The sequence below is a fragment of the Pungitius pungitius genome, chromosome 16 (genome assembly GCF_949316345.1).
Source record: "Pungitius pungitius chromosome 16, fPunPun2.1, whole genome shotgun sequence".
NCBI lineage: Eukaryota > Metazoa > Chordata > Actinopteri > Perciformes > Gasterosteidae > Pungitius > Pungitius pungitius.
This window is the reverse complement of record NC_084915.1, coordinates 2,492,844-2,520,803: the sequence shown is the minus strand read 5'-3', so window position 1 is coordinate 2,520,803 and position 27,960 is coordinate 2,492,844. Positions and strand designations below refer to the sequence as shown.

The following is a 27,960-nucleotide window of genomic DNA, read 5'->3' as shown; positions in this document are numbered from 1 at the left end:
AGGGTGTCGTGTCATGCTTTTGAGGGTGAGTGTAAAGTGTGGTCAGAGCTGGGAATAGAGGAGAAGGTGATTTCTCCATGTTAATACCTTTTTTGTTTTGTTACATCCCTCATGGAACCCCCTAGACAAATAGTGAGAGACGTAACAATAGATAATAACTAGAGCCATGCAGGTAAATCAGTCTGTAACTTATCAAATAACATTGCTTTGATTATTTTCTGGAATGAATTAAAGTCAAATATCAATAACATGTATTTATTTAAAAAATAATAATGATGATAATTATGTATCTGTGTCTAGTTATTTATCTTTGGTATGCATTTAAGAAAGAAAAAATGGGTTAGGATTCAGGTGTAATTGCAAATAGTGATTAATCCTGATTAATCCACTGAAAATTCTGATTAATTTGATTAAAATTTTTAATCATTTGACAGCTCTATTAATTTGATTAAAATTTTTAATCATTTGACAGCTCTAGTGTATATATATATATATATATACATACACATGTGTATCCCTTCTGAATTTTCTGAGAGCGATGAGAGATTAACTAATACATTTAAGTAGCTCTTGAAAGGCAGGGTCCCCTTCTGCATTTCCTGGTTTGAAATTTATTGAATGAAACACAAATGAAAAAATTCAAATAATCAAGGAAAAGTGGTACAGGGTTTATAGAATGTTTGTACATAGGAAATTAAAGGATCACATTGACAGTAAAGCAGGGTTGGTATAGCAGCCCTGCTTAACTTTTTACTTTACTGATTGACCAGTTACAAAAATTGGATGGTCAATCAATATTGTTCACTGTCCAATATTCCAAAATTGTGCTTCTGTTGTTACCAAGGAAACCTAATTTACCAAAGATTTTTTCAAAGCCAACCATAGTTCTTAAGATTGATTGCTGCTGGGATGTTCATGTGCTCAGACAAACAATGCTCTTAAGAATTATTGTAAAAACTCTTGATTGATTAACTGTAATGCCAGTGATACAGTCACACTGCAATGAAATACATCAGGGCCAACAGCAGCCGGTGCAACGATGTAACAGTGATCCAACAACACTGATTCCTGAAGTGGCATCGTTTATCATTTACTGTAAACCCCTTTACTCCCCATGAGTTCGCTTCATTCATCCTGCTCGGTGTTTACATGCCGCCGGCGGTCAACCTTCAGGAGGTATAGCGGACACTCACCGACCAGATATGGCGTGTGGAGCGGACTAACCCGGACTCCTTAGTTATTGTCCTTGGGGACTTTAACAAAGCCCAAAACCTGCTTTAAAAAAATATATATTAGAAAAGGTATTCATTCGGACCTCCCCAATGTCTAAACCAGTGTTTCTCAACTGGGTCTAGTGGGTCGCGGGCCTTTGCATGGGAAAATAAAAATAAAATAAAAAAAAGTCATCCTGTGATTTTATTTTGAAGGGACTTTTTGTAATGCAGCGGAGTTTTGTCCGGCTCGTCCGTCCACGTTTTCCGTCAGCGCGGCAATTAGAACGCGGAAGCACCCCCCCCCCGTCGACACCGCTAGCGAACGCGGAAGCACCCCCCCGTTGACCGATCGAATTGGGTCGCGGCTTGTCATTAAGGGGTAAAGGTGGGTCCCGGAGCCAGACAAGTTGAGAAACACTGGTCTAAACCATGGTTACACCCTTGGTAGCAGATGAATAAACTAAAATGTCTCTTTGACATTTAATTTGAATTTGAATCCCTACACTCGGAATAGCTGTAGCTATTAATATCACACTTTTTCATTTTTTAATGCAGATATGAACAAGCGCTAAAACTTCCTTCATAGTGGTGAAACAAAACATGAGTTGCAATTCTCTTGCTGTGTGCCTGCGTAGTGAAGACAGGCAGAATTAGTGTCTGATTTGATTTTTTTCTAGTTGTTCTCTGGGCTAGCTCTGGCTTAAAGACACCTGGCAACAGTAAGTCGCTTCAGGAGCCACCTATTATAGTCTGTCCGCAGTGTGATATCCAATATTATTTTCCCCACTTCCACACCTGTCAATTACAGTAAAAATGGAACATTACCTACAAATTGTGCTCAGATTTGTTTCACTGAATAACATCCGTCAATGGGGGTTATCTGTTATCTCAATGTGTTTGGTTGGAGAGTTTTTGTTGCTCATCATCAGCATCATGAATCAGCTCTGGGGAGAAGTAGCCTCCAAACACCCAAAAAGCGGTTTAAGAAACCTGCTGGAAGGTTGAGCAGGATGAAGTGAAGTTACAGGATAATTGGATCCAGGGGTTGTGTACCTGACCGCAACATGCAATTAAAAACAGCAGTGTATCTGTCAATAGAGAACTTAAAAGGAAGAAGATATATTGGGAACAACTGAACAGTGTGAGTCATTTCGTTAAAAGGGCTCAGGCTTTAGATGTGTCCCCTGGAGGCCTGTGCGTAAGACTTAGTCTTTAAGGTGCACGCACATCAGAAAGGCTTTAAGGTGCACGCACATCAGAAAGGCATTTGCTGCTTTGTCTTCATAATTATCTGTTAAACAAGGTGATTCATATACTTCAGGGGTTTTAGCTGCATGCTCAGTGGATTTTGTATATATGGTCCAATTGTGCTTGAGCAGAACAAATATAATATTGCAGGTAGAAGAGCGATGGATTAGTTTTTTTGTTTAGTACGTAGTGATGTGTTGTTCATGAATGACTCGAATCCGCTCAAAGAGAGATTCGTTAATTTTCTTGTGGCCGTGCATTGGGACTGTTGCATAGGCTCAGTTAAGGAAACAGAAGTGATTCGTTCATTTCTCGAGTGGGTTTTCTTTGGATCATTTTTCACATGACCTCCTAGGCTCAGTACTGTTAGCTAGAGGAAATGATTTGTTCATTTCCCGACTTGGTCTTTGTACGAGTCTTTTGGATCCTTGTTTCACATGACCTGCTTTGGTTTAGTAGAGGAAACGTTGACCGCTGTTTTAGAAAGGCGTGAATGATATTCGTTCAAAAGTAATAATTACAGGTTATTTAAACTTTTTTGTACTTACTGTTAGCATAATTGTTTGCCGTGATAATAAATGACGATTTCAAATCATCCAAACTGTCATGATACAATTTTTTAATGCAGGAGACCCCCCCCCTCTTTGTTAATTTAATTGTTTGAGATTCAAAGAACAGAGTCAGTAAAATTATCCAAACTTCCCATCACCATTAGTATCTATTCCTTTAAATACTCTGTAACCAGTGCTATTATTATTATGATTTAATTCGAGTCTAATTAGATTAGAGATTCATTAATAAATGTCTGACAAATAAACTGTCAGCCATTGGCTTGTTGATAATGTTCTAAAGCCTTGAATTCAGCATTTTAGTTGTCTGTATTTACTGTTTTTGACTCTGTTTTGTTCTACCCATAGAATTACCTACATTACATTAATTACATTACACTACATGACACTTTTATCCAAAGCGACTTAAAACAAGTGCATTTCAACCATAGGCATACAAACTCAGAAAAACAAGAAACAAGAAAGTTTAATTTGTCACACCTGTATGTGAAGTTGCGTTTTTGTCCTGTCTCCATGGTTGTTTTTTGACTTCCTGTTTTATTTTGGAAACTAACTTTCAGGTCCCTTGCCCTTCCTCATGTGTCACCAGTCTGATTGTCTCCCCTGATTCCTGATTGTGTCCACCTGTTCCCACACCTCCCTCATGTGTACTTATAGTCTGCGTCGCCCCTTGTCCTGTGTCAGTGTGTCTTGTCATGTTACCCTGCACACCAGCCCCACGTCAAGAATCTAGTCCGGTGGAGATTGTCCTGTCATTTTTTCCTGCTATATTTCCTCGTTAGAGTGATTTTGAGTTTTTGCCTTTTTGATTTTGATCGATTCCCTTGTGTCCTCGCTACAAGTGATTTAGAGTTTTTGCCTTTTTGATTTTGATCGATTCCCTTGTGTCCTCGCTACGAGTGATTTTGAACTTTTTTAAAAAGAATTGTCAGCTGAACTCTCACTCTGCATCCTAGTCCTCCTCCTCAGCCGCCACCTCCCTGACACAATTTCAACAAATAAGCTGATTTACAACTTGTCAGTGTTTTTAGTTGAGGTACTCTCCGGTCACGACCAGCTGGCCTCCTCACTCCTCACCTTATCTTTTAATAAATACCTTTTTGTGACCATCATTCTGAGTTTCGGTCTGCTTTTGGGTTCCATCCCGAACCCTGACAATTGAAGCTTGAGATGTAGCCTGGCAGGGATATTAACCAGATCCTGTCAGATGAATGTGCATATTATTGATGATTATTGATTCATGATGAATCTAGAATGGTTAATCAGACTGAGATGCATTAGTACCTGTTGGTTGGCAGAGGTATAACACGGCTACTATAAGTTTAAAACCAGAGGTATCATCATCCAGGAGAAAAGTGTCTCAATTCAAGGGTGCATTCCTTTTCAAAATATCCTCTGGTCTTAATTCTTCCAAACGGTGCTTATTATATAATTTGTGCATCATTCTGTCATTAAATTTCCAAAAGCCTCCTGATATATCCCCCATCACCATAATTTCACTACTAACAAAAGATGATTCATTATTATGATAGAACTAAGAAATACAAATCATTTGAGAACATTACTTTTTGGTTATAAGCTGTAATAAAACAACGTTGACGTGTAAAGAATTACTCATGTCAAAAACAACATTTGAAAATATATATTGAGGTGAAAAGTAATGTCGCATACCCCTCTACTATACAAATTGACATGACAATCCCAAAAATAGTTGTCTTGACACAAACCCACTGTTTAACGTATGTGTATATAAAGATATGACAAAATCATTGCATTAAAACAGGAGAATCACTTAATACTAAATCATTTTAAGGCTTGGGAACAATTTCACCATGATGTATACCATTTCCTCATAAAAACAATGGTTCCTTGAGTCCAATGTGTAAGAAAAGGTTTAATTTTAAGATTCGAGGAGCAAGATCCCTGTTGTACTTGGTATTAAGTTTCAGGATCTTGTTTTCAGGAGATTAATTGAGATGGGTGAAACCAAAATAATACAAGTTTTGATGTTGATATTAAATCTGATACTTTTTGTCATTACAGTGAAACTTAATGAAGCTTAGGCGAAAATTCAGTCAGGAAGACTGGACAGGTGTTGCCATTCCCGGTAGGCTTCCTCTCTCCATGGGGGCACACGGCCAGCTGATTAGGGGCGGGGTCAGGTAGTACCAGCCAACCAGATGTGGGTGATGTTACCGTAAACCAATTGCATCAGTGCTGGCAAACGTTAAAAGACTTTTCTCTCTCTCTGCTGTCAGTTGTCATTTCAGCGCGCACCAAAGGCGACGTGCCACCACCCCTGACACCTCCAATATACAGCAGTAACTGACACATCAGCATATTGGAGCAACTTATTCTCTTCCACCATCACCAGTGTCTGGACTCCCGAAGGGGGGGGATATAGCTCGGCTCAGCATCCCAGCCTTTTAAAGCATAAGCACTTTTGCCGAGTACGAGTATTATACGAGTAATACGAGTCAATGTCTGTGCTCGGATTGAATAAAAGTCCTCATTGGGTAGCTGTCTGTGTCTGCGTTCTGTGATTGGCTGGTAGTCACAGCGCCCCTCCCCTACACACATACTGTTTATTGTGTTGTTGTGTCCCGCTCGGCTCACTCATACACAGAACTCCTCTCTCCCTCCCTCAGTCAGCAGGTTCGCGGGTAAATTTAAAAGATTTCTTCGGCTTCAGGTTTATTTTTTTACTTCGGGTTTGTTGTTCTTAACTAGTAGAGTTCAGGTAAACGTGGGGCTTGTTAAGATGTGGTGCTTAAGAATGCGACTCGCGTCTCTGCCTGTCTTTTTTCAGTCGGCTCTAACCAGTTTTTTTTTTTTTACTTCACGCACTGACCTACTCCCTCTCCCTTCCTCTCTCTCTGCCGGTCATTAGAGTATTTTTACCGTCTGCTGGCTCTCTTCACGCACTCAGTGTCTGACGTTGACTAGTTGTGTTAAATAACTAAATATTAATATTACAAATTAAGCCACACACACACTACCCCTCTCTCTCTCATGATCATCAGTGATACAGAATAATGAGTGATAAACATAAATGAACATAAGTATTAAGAAGTAATGCTGTTTTAACCGCAGAAATGCATCAGTACACTGCACTGTTTTTCAAGTTCATGTATGATTGGTCATATCACCTGTTAATCAAGCTCCCTGCAAAGGGTCAATTGCATGCTTAAAAAAGAGCATAACGGTTAAAGCCCCGCCCATTTCAAGACAACCCGACAACTTACGGGTTAAATCCGTCATACTTCCGGGTTAAGCCCCGCCCATGTTCGGGTTAGGCCCCGCCCAATCCAAAACAGATACGGATACAGATAATTCATATGGTTCAACAGATACAGATACAGATAATGCTGTACTCGCTCATCTCTACATGTTATAATAAAGCAGTGTTCAAACTTCAACAAGTCTCTCCGGATGGAAATATTATTATTGCAGTGGTGGTAATGTTACCACAGGTTTGCTGAATTGCTCAAATGTATCTTTTTCTCTTCTAAATAAATGTTATTTTTTAACTTTAATTTTAATTTATTGACGTGTTGGATTCTTCACATCAACCAACTTGGAGGGATTGAAAATCCCAACAATGGCCAAAAATTCATATCACAGTATTTAGAAAGATTCTAAAGGTATCCCGGTAAATGAGTGGACCGCGACACGGAGCTCTGTTTCTACTAACTCTAACACCAGCTGGTGCAACGATGTAACAGTGATCCAAAAACAGTTTTATCATTAACTGTAAACCCTTTTACTTCCCCCGTGAGTTTGCTTCATTCATCCTGGTTGGTGTTCACATTCTGCCGCCGTCAAAGTGCACAAGGAACAGTGGACACTCGCCGACGAGATAAGGTGGGTGGAGCGGACCGACAAGGACTCCTCGGGGACTTTAACAAAGGAACGTACTATGTACAAACAGTTTATCAAATGCCCAACCAGACAGAAGAACACGCTCACTGTGACACCACACCTGCCCACACCAGTTCAATACCCACTTAAAAATATATATATATATGGGGAAGGGTATTCATTTGGACACCCCCAATGTCTAAACCATGGTTATCATCTTGGTTATTCATTAATGTTGTAACCACGATTCAATGTCAACACACATAAGACAAGTAGCCTTGCACGCTCCGGGATGCGGTGTAAAATAAATTCTGCTGCATGTCCAAGAGCAACGTCAGTTGTTAGGGCATAACACAGGTAGACGGCACGTATAAAATTCAAATCTTAAGCGGTACTGCACAGCCCTGATTCAAACATTGTTGTTGTGGTTTTTGGATGAAGATAATAGCATTTTAAGAACTCAATATATACTAAGTGTTGATCTAAATTGCCCAGAAACCACTATCTATTCACATTAGGCAAGAGATTTAATTTTTGCAAAAACAACTCTTTTAGCATTAAACAAAAAAAATGTAATGATGTAGTAAAACTTCCATTAAGTTCAACTAATATTATTTAATATTTTACAACAAATTTCAGAACATGACTCCTAAATGTGATTAACAGCAGAGAATAATGAGCACCATCAGCTGGCAGACTGAGATTAATTCCCTTCCCCCTTCCTGGCCCTCAAACAGTGAAATCTGGTTGCAATAGTAAATCACAGGCACTAATGCCTAGAAATGCAACACCACAACTACAGTGTACCTTAAAACAACATATTGGATCGGCATGCTGTGTTTCCTGTGAGGTATGAACATTTGACAGATATCAGTTTCTCAGTATTCTCTCCGTATCAGAAGGCCAACAAATATATCTAACAAACCACATGCTAAAAAAGATGACTTGGCCTCGCTTAATATATCAAGATATCCAAAGAAGAAAAAGTTTGCTCACACTGTGATCAGCTCGTAAGCTAAGGCTGGCATGCAAGGTCCCTTTGACAGACATATTTACTGCATGCTGCTGCCAATGCTTCAGATTTTTTGTTCAGTTGAAATTGCTCCGTGTCAAAATTAGTTAAATCTCTTTATCACAATCCCTTTACAGAGCTGTTAAAACACAATATGATAAGAGCGATATTACGTCCAACGTATCAATTATTCTAAGTATAGCTCGTCTGCACTATCCTTGAAGCGGCATTAGCCTGGGAACAGAATCAATGGGAGGCATATTCCTTTATTAGGGGGATCTGTTTGGTTAGAAGACCAGCGGCTGGGATCCTGGTCCATAAGAGCGGCGGAAAAATTAGGAAATGATTTGTCTGCTCACAGGAGGTCAGTACTTTGTGCCGACAGATAGTCAGAGATGTCCCATTTCTGATATGAAATCTCGAGTGGAGTGGACGATGAGAACGGAACCATGGGATCTTAAGAGCTGCTTTAATGCCCACCAAGAGTGCATCGACTCAGATGGTAGCTCATTAAGTGAGAGGCTGAGATGATGACCAGGGTAAGTCCCACATGGCCAAGGTCCAGCAACAAGTGTGCTAAAAGAAGGGGGGAACAGTGTGAGTCCAGTATGTGTGGTTTCCACACCATCCATACTCAAGATAACTTACTCCGCTAAACTGTTATTGTTGGAATGCAGTTATGCAAGTATTGTTCTTTCAATATTTATTCAACTTATTCTATTTCTTCCGTGCCCCCTTTCAACTCCTTCACACTTTCAGCTATTTAAACCGTTCAAAAGTGTTTTTTTTATTAATTAAAATATGTTTTCAAACTTCTTCAACTTTTTCTTCAGCTAGAGACACCGTTGACACAAGTCTTAAGAATTTTATAAAAAAACAGCTTGTTGATGTCTATTCTACTTTTTTCATAATCACTAGTTATGTTTCATTTGGGTCCGTGTCTGAGTTTTACATGTTTTTCTATGTGGAGAGCTAGAGGGCAGCTTTGGATTGTTCCGGAAACCTAGAGTGTGAGCAAAGTCAGAATCCAGTAAATAAAAAATAGCACTTTTTTCCTTACGGCCACAATATTCACTTTTTAGGCTTCATTTCTGGATTAAAAACGATGCAGTGCTTGTGCTTATGCATTCCAAGTATTGTTCTTCAAATCTTTATTAGTTGGAATGCATTGATGCATTGACTTTCAGCTTGTCCAATCTTTCAGCTAAAGACACCATTTAAACTCTAAAATGTTGATACAAGTCTTATCAACCAGCTGTTCTTTTATGAAATTGTTATCTATTATACTTTTTTCATAATCACTAATTATGTTTCATTAGTTTTTGGGTCCGTTTGGAAGTTAAAGTGGAGTTTTCCAGAATGTCCCAGAATTTAGAGTGAGAGCCGTCTCAGAATCCGGTAATTCGTTTTTAAACGATGCCGTACTTGTGCCGTTCGGACTCGTATGAGTTTGGAATCCCAGTTATTTACTTTTTGCGTGAGGCCCGATAGTGAGACAAAGTCTGCCCCGAGCCCCATAAGCTTCATTACAAATCTGCTGACATTAAAAAAAAAAACCCAGAAGGTACATTTTTTGTACTACTACTTTGAACTACTAGTTGAGCAGCAACACATAGAGACATGAAAACTACACTCATGCGTTCGGTAGAGTCTTGTGTCTCTCAAAATCCCATTATTTTCTGGCTACACCAAATAGTTTTGCTCCAGAAAGCATTTGTTTGAGGTGTGGATTCTGTGTAAATCACTGTCCGCACTGTGAGCTAGTTAGTGACCAGCTGGTTCGTTTGTGAGTGCTAGCTAAGTGTTCGATGGCCATAAAGACTGTAGCTCAGAAGTCATCCACTGAGCAGGGACGTGTAGGTTTAACAGTGGTTAGCTAACGGTACATATGGAAACGTGCATGTCGTGAGTTGGGATCGAGACCCGGGACGAGCAGTAACTTGGGAGAGCGCCAACAAGCCGTATGCAAAGATCAGTGCTAGCTAGATAACGAAGTATGGCGGTTTCTAAAGAGGCTACACGCCAAGCACCACGTCTCTCTTCGCCCACCGCCTCCGTACGAGACCTGGCCTTTTCGGACAGGGTGCCTGTCTGCTAGAGACTTAAACCGGGGGCGTGACGTTGTTCCTTCGGTGTTGTCATTGAGCTGCAGACACGTCAGTTGATTCTTTTACGCAACAAAGCGTCAACTTAATATACTATTAAGAACCTTTCTCGCAGACCAAAAGAAGGTCCATCTGATAATAAGCACTGTGACAATCATCAACACATGACGGTTAACTTAACCGGAAGTATCCAGGGGTGTTTTTGATGTGACCAGCACGAAGCTCTCAGTAAATTTCTACACCATTTGCAAACTTTTGAGGCACTCACCAACCATGCAAAATGGTTTTATATTTTATCTTGATCTGTTGCCAGGATCTTCTCCTGTCTTGTTTGTTCTGTGCACATGGGCAGGTGCCACTGTGTATGGTAGGTCCTGTCATTAGTGTATTAATGGGTGAGAGATGTCATGTAGTATTAAAGCGCTTTGTGTGGTCAGAAGACTAGAAAAGCGCTGTACAAGTCCATTTACCAAGTTCATTTAGTTTGAATTAAAAACATTCTCTCTCCCAACCCCCCCCTCACCCAATTCCATTATTTCAAAATAAAAGCCTCAATGATTATCTGTACCTCAACCATAGGTACACAATTGCTTTCAAATACTAGTACAACTAGTACTTACTTCTTATACTGCTAGTTCCAAAATTACAACTATAACTAGTACTAAACCATATATTACTACAATATTCTTTTTTTTAATTTTTTAGCTTTTCCTATTTCTATTCTTTCAGCAACGTTTAAATTAATTTCAGCTTTTATTATTTCTGTGTTTTCAAATTCATAGAAGCTTCTCCCATTTCTGTTATTTTGCAATTCTTTCAAGTTCATTTCAGCTTATCTCATTTCTGTATTTTCAACAATTGTTAAATTCATTCCAGTATTTCCAATTTCTGTTGTTTCAGCAATGTTTAGAATTCAATCCTTTTCTTCTTATCTGCTCCATATTTCTCATATAGCATGAACTTCTCACCCTTTAAACATCCATATGATTTTTTCTATATCCATATGACTTTCTAACCTGTCTTATGGTTTTAAGGAGATATTACGGTAAATGAAGCAAGGGGTGTGGCTTAATCTGGCAAGATTTATAACTTCCAAATGGCTTGGCCTGCCCTCACCAAAATTGTGTAAAGATTGAACCACTGAACACACCCTAATTTTTTCATAATTGTTGAAGATTAGGGATTAAACCCGATTCTTTTCAAATCCACGCAGTGTGCTCTTGCCGGAAGAAATATTAAACTATGTGCGTAGGGCGCAATAAAAAAAAAAAACACCTTTTAAAAATGTTTGGGTCATGTATGGTTTTTTGAGAGGCTTTTATTTTGGGATGGAACATCAGAATGTCCTGGTTATCCATAAGTGTCACCTTGGGGATGTGTACTATCAACCTGAAGTGGAATGGTCGGGACAGTATTGATTGTTTCCTTTTAAACCTAATTTGAAAATGACCAAATGTAGTCTGGTGATTGAGATATGGAAGGAAATTGATTCATCTATAGTATTCTGAGAGGCTTTAATTTTTAATGGTACATCAGAATCTCCTGACTCACTTAAAGGATTATTAGGAACACCATACTAATACTGTGTTTGACCCCCTTTGGACTTTAGAACTGCCTCAATTCTACGAGGCATTGATTCCACAAGGTGCTGAAAGCATTATTTTGATTGGATAGCATCTTGCAGTTGATGGATGCCCAATTGGCACTAAGGGGTCTAAAGTGTGCCAAGAAAACATCCCCCACACCATTACACCACCACCGGCAGCCTGCATAGTGGTAACAAGGCATGATGGATCCATGTTCTCATTCTTTACACTGACTCTACCATCTGAATGTCTCATCAGAAATTGAGACTCATCAGACCAGGCAACATTTTTCCAGTCTTCAACTGTGTTTTGGTGAGCTCTTGCAAATTGTAGCCTCTTTTTCCTATTTGTAGTGGAGATGAGTGGTACCCGGTGGGGTCTTCTGTTGTAGCCCATCCGCCTCAAGGTTTTGCGTGCTGTGGCTTCACAAATGCTTTTCTGCACACCTCGGTTGTAACGAGTTATTTTCAGTCAGAGTTGCTCTTCTGATTCTTCTGCTTGAATCAGTTAGCCCATTCTCCTCTGACCTCTAGCATCAACAAGGCATTTTCGCCCACAGAACAGACGCATTCTGAATGTTTTTCCCTTTTCACACCATTCTACCCTATCAATGGTTGTGCGTGAAAATCCCAGTAACTGAGGAGATTGTGAAATACTCAGACCGGCCCATCTGGAACCATATGCCACGCTCAAAATTGCTTGAATCACCTCTCTTTCCCATTCTGACAGTTCAGTTTGGAGTTCAGGAGATTGTCTTGACCAGGACCACACCCCTAAATGCATTGAAGCAACTGCGATGTGATTAGTTGAGTAGATAATTGCATTAATGAGAAATTAAACAGATGTTCCTAATAATCCTTTAGGTGAGTGTATACTGTATATCAATCATTTTCTTTTTTTAAATTGTGTCAACAAATTAAAAAAAACTTGCATCACCTCCATTATGACCATTCTAACAGCAGTCCTATAGCCAGTAATCAGATTTGTAACCGGGTATGAGAGTTTCCTGGGAAGTGAAAAGGAAATCAGAATTCTGTTTCGACATTAAACCAGACCTGCGTCACCTGCCACATTTGCTTGTAATGTAAACAGTCAATGAATGGCTCTTTCAAATGCATCCCCTAGCATGTGCATCTCAGCTAGTGTTAGGCTGACAATAAAAGAAGGTTCTCATCCTGGATTTGCTGTCTTAACACATACCCACTGGTTGAAATAGCTCTACACAGAGCGGCATAAAGACGTCCTAAGAAAAGAAGTGCTACACCATCACTATGACTTCCATTTCCCACTGGCAGAAATAGTTATCTTGGCACAGGAAGCAATTTAACCTACTCACACCTTCTCAAACATGGCTGTCAATTCTAGTGTGACTGCACTTTTACTCGGACGGTGCCGTCATCAGCGGGCTCTCCACACCCCAGCTTCCAAGGCTAAGTGAAGGTCAGACACACATTACCCCAACCACCTCTGGTGCTAATCTGTCCACCTGGGGGGGGGGGGGGGGGGGGGGGGGGGCACAGGGAGGCGGATTACAAAGGGCCTGTCAGTGGCAGATCAGTGCAACCAGTAGCAGTGACCTTCGGTCCATGTTTCCAGGCCTCTTCTGGCACAGCAGCAGTAAAACGGCCTAAAAACTGGGAGATGGGAAGAGGGAAAAAATGCGGTTTGGGAGTGGGGGATTTTGCAAGGACGATGGTTAGAGACCAAAATGGATTCACACCCTGTGGTCTTCTGTTCTGTGTCTGATTGCTGAGGTTGACCGCAATGATCCGAAGCTCCTGCTGTTGCCATGGTTATCAAAACCGGTACTGGAATGCATTGTTTTTTTGCTTTTCTTCAAAAGCACATGCATCACCTCAAAAAAATCCCAAATTACCCATGAAATGAGAAATTAAGTGTTTACCCTACCATTATAACAGTGGCACTGTGACATGCACGAATACGTCCATGAGAGAGCACCAGCAGACCAACTAGTATACCCCCCACCGTCAGCCAAACCGTTTGCTGGACTTTTGCAGAAAGTCTTTTACACAAAATCTGAAAGCAGGCTGAAAAAAGATTGTTTTCACTACCGTAAAATATAATTCGCTCAGTGGCTGCTTAAGGTACAAATACACATGATTCACATATATTTAAATAAAATAATAATAATAAAATAAACATGGTGATCTCAAAGATTATATTTAATCTCATGGCGTCTATAGAGCAGATGGACACAATTAGTATTATACAGTATATTGCTTCTCACTGCACAGACAAGTCATTGAGGGAAGCTACCAGCAGCATGAAGGGTTACCAAAACATCTCAATCACCGGGTTGATTCCGTGACCAAATTTATACACCAATATTGTTGGTGTGACCTTAAAAAAGCCAAATATTGTAAATAATGTGTATTTGTTTATCCCTATCTTTCAATTCAGTGTTTCTCCTACCATTATAACAGCGGGGCTCCCCCACCCCCTGAAAAAGTGTGGAATTTAAAATGCGTGTTCGCATATGTCCGTATGAGGAGACGCGTACCAGACATTCCTGTCTCTAAATGGTTGGGTTTACAACTCTCCTTTGCGCTCAGTATCGCTCATGGCGTAGTTCCGCCCCAATGCGCGCGAGACGTGTGCGCACTTCCACCAGCTGGGAGAGAAAAATATGTTGCGTGACCAGCAAACAAATATATCTGCATATTTAAACGTTACTATGGTGGTGACGATGGGTACAAGTTGTTCGCCTGCAAGTAGAACTCGGGAGTACCTCTCCTGCTCCAAGTTAAAGTTCAGAAATGAACCAAGTGCTGCCCCCACTCTCCTAAAAAAGAGCTAGCGGACAGTCAGCACCGAAAGACAGATGGGAAATGCTCCCCTTCGCTGAACAAGACTGATGTACACCATAACGCCATAAGTAAATACAGTACCTACATCCGAATAGATTAGATTAGTTAACTTGCCGGCCAGTTGTGAGCAAGTTGGCGGGTAGCCGCTGTTGTTTTCGGGGTCAGTGAATTAATGTATTTACTTAGAAAAGCAATACCGTGATATGAAAAAAAGTTTTGTTCCCTTAATTATTCAGGATGTTCCACTTTATTGAGCTCATCAGAAACCAAACCGTAGCAGTGGTGCCACAGAACTGGTAAATGGACAGTGACTGCTGTTGAACTCATTATAAGAGGGATGAAAGAGTCGGTGTGAGTAAATGCATATACATTTTTCATTATTTTTATTACAGTTCTTTTACCTTAATAAAAAATACAGCATCCATCATTCAGTGTTATTTATGATAACAAATTAACTTTTATCTAACCCCCTTCATAGACATTTCTTTGGGTTCTCTCACGACAGTGAGAAGAAAAATCTTAATGAAAGCTGTCCAGCCACCAGTGACACAGTGGCCTCTCACAAGTACTCCATCACCTCCACAGCTGGATATTGGAAGACCAGCAGAAGGAACACCTTCTACAAGCTAGTAAGTCACCAGCACAGTAATAATGCGCTGTTTGATGGCATTGTGTGTTTTAAAACATTCTATTGAGTATCTATTGAGTATCGGATATACCGTATTTTCGCGACTATACCTATTTTCTCATAAAACGACAGTGCGCCTTATAATCCGGTGCGCCATATAGATGGATCAATTGGTTGATCCATACTGGTTAACGAGGATCCATTGGAGGGAAAGTCTGGTGCCAGCAGCCGCGGTAATTCCAGCTCCAACAGCGTATTTTAAAGCTGCTGTAGTTAAAAAGCTCGTAGTTGGATCTCGGGATCGAGCTGACGGTCCGCCGCGAGGCGCCACCGTCTGTTCCAGCGCTGCCTCTCGGTGCAAGATGCACGAAAGCATTTGCCAAGAATGTTTTCATTAATCAAGAACGAAAGTTGGAGCTTCAGAGATATTGTTAATATCCACATTAACGTTTGAACAACGTTACCATGGGAGTGAACACTTAATAACGTTTGATTTAGCACAGCACGATCTAGTGGATGCATAACGCAACCCCAGTCAAACATTTTACTGCAGTATCTTCTATTCTATGCGCCTTATAATCCGGTGCGCCCTATATAGGAAAATAGTTCTAAAATCGGCGTTTCATTGAAGGTGCGTTTTATAATCCAGTGCGCCTTATAGTCGCGAAAATACGGTAATAGAACTGTTCCCTGGCAACCATCAAAGGATATGACACAAAACCATGTCACATGGAGCTTGACCGCATGTTCAGTGGTGATGTTGGAAGAAGTGGTGACAGGGCTGTGAGGAGCCTGGACCTGACTGGCAAACGTATAACAGCAGGATCATTCGTGATACGGTATGGAAATAATATCTCTTTTTGTTGGCACTTTTATAAGGTGCGATTCATATGATTACAGATGCTGAAAGAAAGAATCATAGTGCCACCACAGATGATAAAATTCCTGGCAGCAAAATGGGGTACCTCCAGGAGGCGTGCTGCTAATATTCAACAACCTTTATAATATTTTTTTTTGGCTTAATTATGTATATTCAATGCTATTTCTGGGGTTGTTTTTAAGAAATGGATCTGCTTTGAAACAATTTTTGGTCAAATGAGCACTTTATAAACATGTTCAAATCAAATATGGGTGGGGTCTCTTTATCTTCGACATCCGGTACGGATTTAAGCTGGCTACAGACCGCACCTGATCTTTATTTTGACATTCGGTACGGATTTAAGCCGTTGACGCGGATTCGTTCCAGATCAATCCTGCTGTGCATCTGGAGACCGCCCCTGAGTTTATGATACCTCCATGGCGGATCAGGTGGATGATACCTCCTTGGTGGAGTACTTTTGCTATCTGGGTTACCACTGGCACATAAACAAACTATCAACATTCCAGCCAACTGAAATCAATTATATTCCTCTGTAAATAAAACTTCACGGCCCACGTATGTGTGCTTAAAATTGGCATTACCTTAATGCTTATGTAATGTGTTATTACAGGCATTTTAGTTTTTCTAGTGGTCTGCATTTCTGCAAAATTAAAAGATATTATTGCTTTTAAAGCTATGCTGAATGATGCTGATTATTCTCCTTCTCACATCTGCTCTAGTTCCGATTGGCAGTGGCTTTCTTTATGTGAGAATGATTCTGCTTTGTGTTATCCTTGACTGTCTTAATATCCCAGCCCTGTAGAAATAAAATAGTACCATAGGAAAATTACAGGCAATAGGAAATAATTTCGATGTAATACATCTTTCATTTAAACCAGTGGTTCTCAACTGGTCTGGCTCCGGGACCCACCATCCACCGATTAATGACAAGCCGCGACCCAAATCGATCGGTCAACGGGGGGGGGGGGGGATGGTGCTAGCGGTGTCGACGGGGGGGTGCTAGCGGTTTTCTTTGCGGCGCCAATTTTTTTAAATTTTATTTTAATTTTTTTATTTCCCCATGCATCGGACTAAAAACAGGTCCGCGACCCATCTAAACATATTGCCAGAATTACACTGGTGGACCTAAAAGTAACCCTTAACAAGTTTAAAGCTAATTTTTTTTTCAACGCAGGTGATTTGAAATTTACTTTCAGAGGCACAATATGACATGCTGACTTTCAAGAGCTTTCAAGAGTTAATGGCCAAAAACATTAATTAAAGCAATTTGTGAGTGGCAAACGCAAGTTCCTAACATTTTATAGCTTTGGAAATGAGTTTGAAAATATTACAGCGTCTTGCAATTCCGGCCTGTATACTTTTCTCATTGCTTTGATCAAATCAGAGGTTAACACCACAGCCGCACACCTCTCAGACTGCCGACCTAACCAGGTGCCCTCCCAGTGCTTTTTAAGGGCCTGGAGAGTTAGAGGGGCTCCACACAAGATAGCTAGGGGGTGCTCACAGCATCAGCTCCGGGGGTGCTGCAGCCATGTACCAGTTAGTTGTCAAAGATGAGGACAATGCTATTCCAGCACCACGGGCCTCACTTCCACCCGCAGAAGCTGGAAAGACGAATCAGAATGACGTTCTTATATTTCTCCGCTGGGGTTTCAACACCGTTCATCCCTTGCTGCTAGGGAAAAAGCTCAAAGCGGGCATGGTTTCCTTGATTACTAACTGCAATGATGCAGTTCATCTACTTTTAGGGCAGTTTATTGGAAACACTGAGGAGCAGCACAACTGCATTGTCAACTTATGAGTACACTCACTAACACCTCTGCTTTTAAGATTCAACTCAGGGTTATAGCTGCTCCATGAGTTATTTGAAGACTCCTCTATTGTGCGAGGCATAGGTTAAAGCGAGAAAAGAAGAACAGCTGCCAAAAGAGCTCCAGGTGCAACCATACAAAACGCAGCATCGGTGTGACAAAGGAGCAAGAGGTGGAATACTCCCTGTTACCACACAGTGTGGAGAGTGAAATATCTGATTTCAGTGGATCCGAACGACTACTCAACAACTTTCACAAACTAGTGGAGGCCAGCACACACATTTCTGGCTCCCACACCTGGCTCTTGGAGGCTGCACAGAATAGAGGAGGAATGGCAAGGACTAAACTCAAGGATACAGACTTTCCACCCCCTCTGTGGTTCATGTGTGCATTGTCTTTCATCTCTTCTACCCATGGTACAATGGCAACCTGTTTAGCTGCCCCTTTTTGTCAGCAGTCATTAAACCTGTCACGGTTTGGTTCTTCTTCCTGTTTTATTTTGTAGTTTCATGTCTCTTGTGTCCCTAGGTTAGCTTCACTTCCTGCCTTGTCCTGTGATTGCCTGATTGTTTCCACCTGTGTCCAATCACCTGCACCTCCCTAGTTCATTTAAGCCCTGTCTGCCTGTTGTCCCCTGTCGCTTCATTGTCTATGTTGCTTGTGGTGGTTTATACACGTCTGTCTTCTTGTTTTGATTAAAGAGCCCTTTTTGGAAACTCTGCGTTTGAGTCCTCAGGAGGACTCAGACGCAGGGCAAGTGCTCTTTAATGAAGCAGAATGACGCAACCATCGAAGGACTCAGCCGGGTTTCTCCTGGACAATCCATTTTTGGGAACTCGTCTGGCGTTTGGGGGTCCACGCAGCGTGCAGCTGGCTGCCCGGCACAACAGACTCCGGTCACCGCCCACCGCCCTTGCTGCCGTACTGGTCGCCCCCCGAAACCCCAAGGCCCGGCCACCGTACCGGTTGCCCCCCCGAGAGCCCGAGGCCTGGCCGCCGTTCCGGCCTCACCCTGCGCACCAGCAGCAACTTCATTGTGACAAAACCGTGCAATTAAACGTCTAAATACCTCATATATTCAGCTGCCTCCAAGCCGGTTAACTGCACTGACAGATTGAGGACAAAGTGTAACTCTATTACAAAGGAGTCATATTTATATCCGGGTAAATTTCTTGTTTTGAGAGCAACTTTTTGTAAATCATGCTTTTAGTTAGCAGTGTGTTAGCATCTGTAGCACCATATGTGTGCTACTGTTCAGCATTTTTTGAAAAGCATGGCTTCACCCTTATTTGGGCTTGACTTCAAATGCAAATTGATTCTTTGCATTGTTGAAATGTGCTAAATGTGAAGCTGGTTCTTTTAAGTTCTTCATCAATTCTCTTTACCCTTGATTATTACAATTGAAACCCAAAACGATATATGGTTCTTCAGCTTTGGCATTGACTCTCAGTCTTCACCCGGCACTGAATTAGGCAGCTAAACAGTGGATGTAACTAAGGTGTATTACAGTCTAAGTATATAGGTGTTGATGTCTGTTTCTAAGGAAATATATGCTTGTGTGTGTGTGCGTGTTTGCATGTGGGTGGGAAGAGCACCGCACCTGGTCTATTCTTATACAAAGAACTACTGCAAGCATACAGCTCAATTTGACAAGACCAATAAAAGTTATCGCAGTGAGAGCAGAGAAAATCTTAAAATAAACACAATTCCAGAGGATATGGTGCAGGATTATAAGACTTGATGGATCATATATATATACACACAAAATATAGCTGTATATTTGTTTGTTTTTGTGTGAATATGTATGAGAATCTCATTGAAAAAAATATAGTTATTTATCATTTATGCCACATCTGTTCAAAATAGTCACTGTTCAGTCTTCATGAAGTGTGACGAAAGACAATCAGCCCTGACATTAAAAGTCATAATTGCATTTGTATCACACAATGAAATCAATACGTACATAACCCCTCCCAGGCCGAATTTGAGTAGCTAAGCTCAGCGGGAACTTAAGCAACTGGATCAATAACATTCAAGGGCAATGAGCACGAGAGGCTGAAAACCGACATGCGCACATTATGCAACTTCCACATGACGCGCGTGCAGTGCCTGTACTTCTATGGTTGCGATTCATATGGAAGATCAGAGGTGACCTTTATTAACTACCAGTCCGACCGACGCGAGCTGCAGAACACAAGGCGAGCTCGCATGCAGATCGAGAGGAGATGCCATTAGTGATGTGGTGAAAACACACAGTTAGGAGACTTACTTTAACACGGCGCTGTCCCCCTGTCTCACGGTGATGTTGTCCTTTAATACTGAATCCCCGCTCCTGGCCGGAACTCCTGCAGGTACAAGGATTAACAATTTAAGTCCGAGGAGGACGAGGCATTTTCCCGGCACCGACAAATAGCCACAGATCCCCATCTCGTGCTGTCAATGCGCAACTTCCAGGGCAACTTGGAAACCGTCGGATATTCCGTTTTTGCGTCTCGAGGTGCGGATCGCCACAAACGAGATGCGGTGTCGCCTCCCGGAGACGAGGACGACCTGCTCGCGCTCCACGTAAACAGGATTGTTACGGAATACTGTCGATGAAAGCTTCGCTTTCGCTCGAGGAAACTGCCTTAGAAGGAGAGAAGAGCTTGCGAGAGAAATGTGTGTCCTTCGCTTCCAAATTCCGTAAAATGGATGCTGAAGAAGAGATGCATCAGCCAAGTCTGGTCTCTCTCTCTCTCTGTGTGTGTGTGTGTGTGTGTGTGTGTGTGTGTGTGACATCACTGCCTCCACCATGAGGACCATATGGTCTGCAATATTTTATCATTAACTGTAAACACTTTTACTCCCCCGTGCGTTTGCTTCATTTATTCTGGTGGGTGTTTAAATACATCCAGATATGGCGTGTAGAGCGGACCAACCCGGACTCCTTAGTTATTGTCGTTAGGGACCGTAACAAAGGACATCTAAGCCATGAACTTGCTGAGTACAAACAGTTTATTAAATGACCAACCAGAGAGGAGAACACGCTCACTGTTACACCACACTTGGGGAAGGCTATTCATTTAACTGCGGTCATGTGGACCGCATTTCAAAATGAAATGCGCCTCTATGTTAGGTATTACGGTAAAAAGGGCTGTACAGCCAAAAATGCACTGATCATTTGAAGTGTCTTTTTTCAATCTTTGAACTGTCTTTAAATCAGATAGCAGCCGGGTAACACTTGACACTTGATCCTATTTCATGTTGACCTCCTCTATCACCATGTACATTTACATAAAATATTACTGTGTACTTTTTGAGAAAACTGAAGGTAAAGTTAGTACTTTTGCCATTATATTCGTCTTTTTTTCAATCTTTGAATCAGATATAAGCCGGGTAACATTATTTTGACACTTGATCCTACTTCAAGTTGACCTCCTCTATTAACATGTAAAGGTACATACAATTTGACTGTATAGCTTATGAGAAAAGTAAAGGTGAAATCGGTAAGAATGACATGTTATTCGTCATTTCCCTTCCCTCTATGTCCATATATATTTCCATAAACCTTTTACTGTACAGTTTGAACTAAGAGAGTCAGTGCAGTTGGTCCTTTGTCCCCTTCAGTGCAGACCACAGGATGTACGATCCAGGGGCCTCTATCAGGCCATTATTCCACCTCGGTTGGATGTAGCTGCCGGTAGACTTTTGTTTTTGTACTGACCGCGTTATGCGTGTTCCGGTTACGAAAGAAGTTGCTCCCGCGGGGGTCCATGGGTGGGACCCTCCTCTATCGCTCCAGCAGTTCTGCGGCTGCACCTCATTTGACTTTGACCTCAGATCAGACAAGCTAACCCTCTGAATTGAAGCATGTTACTAAGTGCAGGAAAGGAAACTTACAAGGTTACCCGCAGTAGCGGTAAGCGAAGAGGAAAGAGCCCAGTGCCAAAATGCGGTTCCACGTGGGACCGATCAGCCTGCACATCAGATCGAGTACCGTAAACCTCTATGGCAGACTGTAACCTTCAGACCTTTCACTGACCTACCCTTTAATTTAAAACAATGTATATGTGGCGGGGCGTTAGGGAGAGAGACCAACAACGCCACCTGGGGACTTGCACCCCAGGAATGATAGAAAATACCTCCGTACCACAGTAAACACCAATAACTATAAGAAAACAAACTTAAGTCGACGAAACACAGCAAGAAAAACCCAAACAGTAAAAGAAATGACAAAGTAGATGAAAGATTACCAAATATCATGGAGCAAAACAGCAGAAGATTCCCTGTACAGCACAACACAAGAAGGTGCTCTGTGTTAGTATACAGATTTTAAGACACCATTAAAAACCATCACAACATGCAACCAAACATACGTGTACAGCACAACACAAGAAGGTGATAGAGGCCCTGACGGGAGGCCTGCTCCTAATTGGCTGTTTGCATCCAAAAGGTTGCGTTCAACCCCTTATATAATGTCAGCAGACATGTCTGCGTCCAATCAAATGAGGGCCCAAACATAACATTCTGTTATGGCTGCCAAGCTGGATGGGACACAATGCCCGGAATCTGTGAGACAAAAGTAACTTTTAAACTGGTCTATGAAATATAGTCATTAAAGAAAATGTTTTTGTGTGCATGAGTATGTAAAGAAGTATATTTGTTGTTATTTCTTAACTAAAACTGGGTGTTAGTTAACTGGTTAGTTGCCACAAGGCAACACTGTGCAGTTAGGTCATTAACCATAGTCAATATTTTTGTTGTACCAACTATTGAATGGGAATGGACACAGGAATATTTAATGGGCGAAATGTTTGAAAATCAAGCTGTTAGGGCTGATCCATCTGACAGTGAGGACAGTGACAATGAGGAAAATGAGCTTGAAAGGAGTCAGAAAGATTGGATCCCTGCCAGACAGTTAGGAGATCAGGGGTCAGTCAGTAGAACAATGTGTGTCATTCATTTATTTTGAATATGACATTTATATTTGTACTTTCTTAGGATAACGTGACAGGGAGACTGTGGATCAAGATGAGGATGCAGACATAGTAGAGGTTGAACACCCCACAATACATTCTGTGCTCGCCCTGGCATAACATTTCTAATGATATCATGTCCCCCCCTTCAGTATTTTAAGATATTCTTCAGCTTATTGTAGGCCAGTCGAATGTATATGCCATACAATGTGACACAAACCAGCCCTTTAAGTTTACATGTTTTGTATGTGGATTTTGCACATACAGTGTTGGTAATTTCATTTCTTTGTTTAATATTTTAGAATTTATGTTTGGATCCATTTGTGATTAATGTCCTCAAAATGAACTTCTTTCTAAATGCCTACATTGCTTTTTTGACTTATTTCACTTAATATATACAAGTTGCCCTGAGGCAACAAACCAAAATCAAGTTAGGGGGTGGGCGCATACATTTTATGGTTGATAAAAGCTCCCCAAATATGGGATGAAATATGTTTTACCCCCAAAATAACGTCATGCCAATGAAGAAAAATTAAAAAGAACTATGAACAGAGTTCAACAGGGCGTAAAGCCGTTGAGAGGTCAAAAGGCACTGCGGCCCTGTACCGCCACCGCTTCTCGGCCGACCCTGCCCCCGGTGCAAAGATTCTCCGGGGAAGACAGTCCTTAGAGCGACCCAACCTCGTTGTATCGCCAGGGCGTTGATTAACGAACTCCAGCCAAAGGAGTTTAGCACGCGAGTCAGAGGGTGCAACCAAACCCTGTAGCTCAATAAAAGTGAAGGCTGACGCGTGCCGGCTGAGGTGCGATCCCAGCCCTTTGGGATCGGGCCCACCATTGGCTCGTGCTATAGGACCCCAGAAGATGGTGAACTATGCCTGGACAGGCTGATGTGCCAATTGGTCGTCAGATCTAAGTATAGTGGTGATAGACTAATCCAACTATCTAACAAGTGGTACCCTCCTAAGTTTCCGACAGGAATGCTGGCGCTCAGCATCTCGCAGTTTTATCTGGTTAAGTCAATGATTATAGGTTAACTGGGTTGGAGCCGGTTGTAGAATGTGAGCCACCTGTGGGCCACTTTTGATGAGCACTCATCAAACCCCAGAAAAGTTGTGAGTCGAATCCAAAAACATTCCCTATTTCCTCATTGAGAGCAACACAATTGACAAGATCACGACTCTTTGCTTTCCTGGCTTGTAAATGGTGAAATGAGCTTTCAGATGACACCAGGAGTCTTTACATGTTCCGCCACTAAAAACACACTTCTTCAGACTATACCTTGACTAAAAGACAAATTGTAGGACTTTAATTGTACTAATAATACAGCTAGATGAAATCCTGCATCTGATTGGTTAAGATTGGGAAAAATATATATATATATATATATATATCAAATATTGAAAAAAGACTAATAGAATGGCAATATTACTGACTTTACCTTCAATTTTGTCAAAAAGTACACCGTAATATTTTATGTAACTTTACAGGGTGACAGAGGAGGTCAACATGAAATAGGATCATGTGTCAGAAGAGTGTTACCCGGCTGCTATCTGATTTAAAGAGAGGTCAAATATTGAGAAAAGACGAATATAATGGCAAAAGTACTAACCTTGCCATCAGTTATCTCAAAGTACACAGTAATATTTTATTAGTTAATAGAGGAGGTCAACTTGAATCAAGTGAATGTTACCCGGCTTATATCTGATTTGAAGACAGTTCAAATATTGAAAAAAAGACGAATATAATGGCAAAGGTTCTAACTTTACCTTCAATTTTCTCAGAAACTACACAGTAGTATTTTATGTAACTGTATAGGGTGATAGAGGAGATCGACATGAAATAGGATCAATTGAAAGCAGAGTGTTGCCCATCTTAGATCTGGTTTAAAGACCGTTCAAAGATTGGGATTTGATACTTCATAGATGGGCGATTAGTGCCTTTAAGGCTGAAAGCCCTTTTACCGTAACGCCCGCAGTAGAAGTGCATTTAAAAAAAAATGCGGTGCACATGACCGCAGTTTCATTTAGACCCGCCCAATGTCTAAACCATGGTTACGCCGGGTCCAAAGCACACTGTAAGACTTTGATGTAACAGTTACCTACTGTATTGTGCGATTACAGTAGACTGCTGCAAAAGCAAGGCATTCTGGGACCCCTCCCTCAAACACACGCATACAAATATATTTCAGTCATTCACTGACCACCCAACTATCTTTGTATTTTTATGGGGTGTTTTTTATTTAACTCTTCACAATTTCCAAACAGGCATTTTTATTGTTTTGTTTATTATTGAAGTTGACTAATTGATTAGCACACAATTATGTTTAACAGCATGGATCTGTCAAGTAAAAAAACCCTCGTACTTTGGGAGAATCTTTTCTTTTCAAACTGATTAGTAACATATTAAGTTTCGTTAAGTACAAATGTCAGCCCATTTCTCACTTAGATAAACACACTCACACACGCAACTTATCCATTCCATTTTGACTTGTATATATTATTTGTATTTGGTCATTTGAGTTTGTTATTACGATGCCATGTTTGCTCAAACTTATACTGTTCTAATAAATAAGAAAATTGTTAGATGTTGTGTCCGATTATTTTTCATACTAATGTTATTAATATTATAGAGATGCTTCCACTACAGTTAATGTTTTCGGTTAAAGAGCTAACCTTGAAATACCGTGATTTTTGGAACTAGTTCAGCAATATAATTAATATTTTGATTCAACATGTATATTGTACAGTATCTCACATGTGAAACTTAACAGTAATGTGTTGTTCCTTTTAGAATCAAACGTTTTATTACAATGACGTACTGTAATTCTCTGTCACAGTAGGGGCACTGTATATCTTACAGGTGAAACGGAATTACAGTAAAATACAGTATAATTGTAATAAAGCAAGCTGCTGTAGTCCCTTGATACAGTAGAGGTACTGTAAATTGTACAGTATCTTACAGTAAAAAGTTTTACGGTGCACTTAAAAGGTGTGTTAAGTCAATTGAAAACTTTCAACTCACACAAATTTATGTTATTCACACAACAGTGTGTCCCTTGCACCGCATGGTTTATAATTGTCTATTTGTAGTTTGCAAACCGTTTAAGATGGTTTACAGTAGATACTCTTGTCATGCAAGACATATAATTATTTCATCATGGCAAGCACTCGTGCATTTGAAAAAATTGTATTCTGAGTCTAGACCAGAGATGTCTTCTAAACAGTTTGAGTTTTACCTTTCATACTACTTAGCTCTCACAGCAAGTGTCCATAAAGTTTAGGCGGTGCGTTATGGCTTGGTGGTTAATAAAAAACCTGAACAGGTCATCGATTTTAAAATGGTTATTTCTAGGCCTGAAAAGCGCTTGGAAAAAAAAGATTACAGATGGAATCAAGTCATGGAAATGTGTAAAATTCATATGTTAATGTTGTTTTAGACTCTTTAAAATATAAGCAAGCAAATGCTCCCATAATCACAGCGCAAATTATTTTCACCACGCTTGTGTGAACGCACCTTAACTGAAAAGTTTGTGGCCATATCAAAGTACATGTCATGGGTTACGATAGACAAAGACCCAGGATGACCAAAATGTAGGTAATGTGTTGGCAAAGCATTCAACATTCTAAACATGGGAGGGCGGCATGAACAAGCTGTGCTAAAGGAAGCTGACAACAGACGACTGCTGCTAGCTAAGCTGCTACCGCAGCCCCATCAGAAGGCAACTGCTTCTTTTCTCTTCCGACGCCTGCTGTCAGTCCGCCGGTGGAGCGTGCTCACGTGTGCTCTGTTTGTGCCCATCGAAACGCAACTCAATTTCAGGTTCAATCAACTTGCTTGATACGATTCCACTCAGAATGAATCCTGAAATATATATACTAATAATAGATGTTCCACTATAAGCTCACTCAGTGATGTAAGAGCTTATTGTTTATCTGAAAAAGCTTATAACTATTCGATACAAGGGTGTGATTAAAGAAGAAAGTATACTTCATTGATCCTCGTGGCGAAATTATTGTCTGCATTCTACCCTTCCCAAATCTCGTCCAAGGATACTTCGACTCTAGACTTGGAGCAACTGGGGTTGAACAATTAACAATGTAGTGAGAAGTGGACCTTCTACTCCATGCACCACAGTCATTCCTAAGACGTGAGAAAAGGAAAATATGAGCCAAATGAGGCGAAGAAAGGAAGTCATCTTTTTGTGCAATATTCTTCACATACACAGTAAAAAAAAATCAAGGCGGTTCAACTTAAAAACATTAGTTCAATTGCTGCCTGGTGGAGGTCACTGAGTCAAGCAACTCCGCAGAGGCAAAGCCCCGGGGATTGATGAGATTTGGCCAGAGATGCTAAAAGCAATGGGTTTTGTAGGGTTGTCTTGGGTGACACACCTCTTCAACATTGTGTGGAAGTCTGGGACAGTGCCAAAAGAGTGGCCGACCGGGGTGGTGGTACCTCTCTTCAAAAAGGGGTGTTACGTCCACAATGTGGAACAATAACTAAACAAAAACCGAAATTATCTGAGTCAAAGTGCCGTTCAAAAACAAGTTTTATTTACAGATAATTGACAAATGTGGCGGAGGTAGAGACAGGATAGTTGTGCCAAATAAACAAAAGTAAAAAACCAAAATAGGCCTAACTAACTCTTTCTTTAGAAAACAAAACAAACAAAAGGCTGGCTGGGATCTCTAAAAACCGCCAGAGCGCCTCTTTTGTAGGCAGCCCACAACAGCGATTGGCTGGATGGAACAATTGTGAGCCACTCAGCAGCTGGCAACTCTGCACAGGTGGACTCCAGTCACCTCCACTAACGCCAGATCCTGGAAGCACCTGCAAGACATGGCGGAGGGAAGGACACCACACAAGGAAGCTCTGCAGGCCTGTCTGGCCCTGCTGGCACGTAACAAGGGGGACCAGAGAGTGTGTGCCAATTACAGAGGTATCACACTACTTAGCCTCCCTGGTAAAGTCTACTCCAAGGTGCTGGATAGGAGGGTTCGCCCAATAGTCGAACCAAGGATTGAAGAGGAACAATGCGGTTTTCGTCCTGGTCGTGGAACGACGCACCAGCTCTTTACTCTTTCACAAATCTTAGAGGGGGCCTGGGAGTATGCTCATCCAGTCTACATGTGTTTTGTGGATCTGGAGAAGGCGTATGACCGGGTCCCCCGAGAGAAAATGTGGGAGGTGCTGCGGGAGTACGGGGTGAGGGGGTTCTTACTTGGGGCCATCCATTCCCTGTACGCCCAAAGCGAGAGCT

General features: G+C 41.2%; 1 protein-coding gene across 1 annotated transcript in view; it reads right to left on the bottom strand.

Annotated features, from left to right (window-relative positions):
- The window catches only part of opcml (opioid binding protein/cell adhesion molecule-like), a 163,756-nt gene extending 143,270 nt beyond the window's left edge, over nt 1-20,486 (bottom strand). Inside the window, exon 1 of the mRNA XM_037467560.2 lies at nt 20,012-20,486. Coding sequence (XP_037323457.2) covers nt 20,012-20,169 — 158 coding nt within the window. The 5' untranslated portion in view covers nt 20,170-20,486. The remainder of the gene's footprint in view (nt 1-20,011) is intronic.
- Between the last annotated feature and the right edge of the window lie 7,474 nt (nt 20,487-27,960).